At 49.0% G+C, this 1,155-nt stretch overlaps 1 protein-coding gene across 1 annotated transcript; it reads left to right on the forward strand.

The window, feature by feature from the left end:
• Window positions 1-309: 309 nt before the first annotated feature.
• Window positions 310-1,155, forward strand: LOC110906545 (BCL-6 corepressor-like protein 1). Its single transcript, XM_022151683.1, has one exon. It carries the CDS (start codon window positions 310-312, stop codon window positions 1,153-1,155), a length of 846 nt encoding a protein of 281 aa, XP_022007375.1.

A 1,155-nucleotide genomic window follows, 5' to 3' on the forward strand; every position in this document is an offset into this window, starting at 1 on the left:
TTTTATATTTGCATACACTAAAAGTCCAGATCCAGGGCACAAACAGTTTTACAAACAAAAGGCACAAATACACCTTTCAAAATTTATATTTCAGTCTTAGAGACTGAGGTAATTCAGTCTTCGAGACTGGGAGGTTGGTCTTAGAGACCAGGGTAGTCTGAGAGGCTAGGGAGTTCAGTCTGAGAGGCTGGGTGGGATAGTCTGGGGAAGACTAGGATGATTACCTATATATATTAATTGTGACTTACATGCTTACTTGACTATTATTGATGTATGTGCACACTTTGTGGTTGTGTTGTTACAGACACTATGTCTTCATCGAATGGGGTCTCTGACCCAGTGCCGGTGGATTCTGACGACCCGATGCACTCAGACCCGGAGGTGTACACATCGGACACGGACAGTACGGACGATGACGGATTTCAGCCCTTCGCGCTACCAGATTTTGGTGACGACATACAGCTAGCTGATGGCATTCCAGCCGGGGATCCACCTCTTGCGGAGATCCCTGCTCTTATTCCATTCGCTGCACTTCCCGTCGAGGATTTGCCACTTGATGTAGTGTCAGATGATGACGTCGATCTTTTCGAGGGTCCCCCTGAGGACGCCCATGAGGGCGGGGCCCCGATTGCGGATGATGTCGCTCTTCCGTTGGTTGAGAGTCCTGATATGGAGGCTCATTCTTATTCGTCAGTCCCAGATTCTTTTGAGTCGGTAGCTTCCTCTATTCCACCGTTGGGATTTGGTTTCTTCCCTCGTATTGTCGATGATGAGGATATAGATATGGAGGACGAGTTAGTCCTCGAGGAGCAGCCTGCTGAGGCTCCTTTTCTCCCGGATGATCAGATTCTTGATATGCCTGCTGATCATCAGCCTGCTCTTGTTGATCCAGAGCCCGATATAGTTCCAGAGCCCGTTCCTGCTCTTGACCCTGTTCATGCAGATGCTCCCGTTTTTATACCACCAGTTATTGATGCTCCTGCCATACCACCACCAGTCATGGAGATTCCAGTTATGGCACCCCTGCCTGACCCCGTCTTTGTTGAGTTACCAGTCATTGCACCACTATTTCCCGATTCAACCCCTGTGCATGCCGATCATGCACCTTTTGCTACTCACATAGACCCTCGTTTTGCGGACACCCTTAATGGGTGA

Source organism: Helianthus annuus, chromosome 1, assembly GCF_002127325.2.
Source record: "Helianthus annuus cultivar XRQ/B chromosome 1, HanXRQr2.0-SUNRISE, whole genome shotgun sequence".
NCBI lineage: Eukaryota > Viridiplantae > Streptophyta > Magnoliopsida > Asterales > Asteraceae > Helianthus > Helianthus annuus.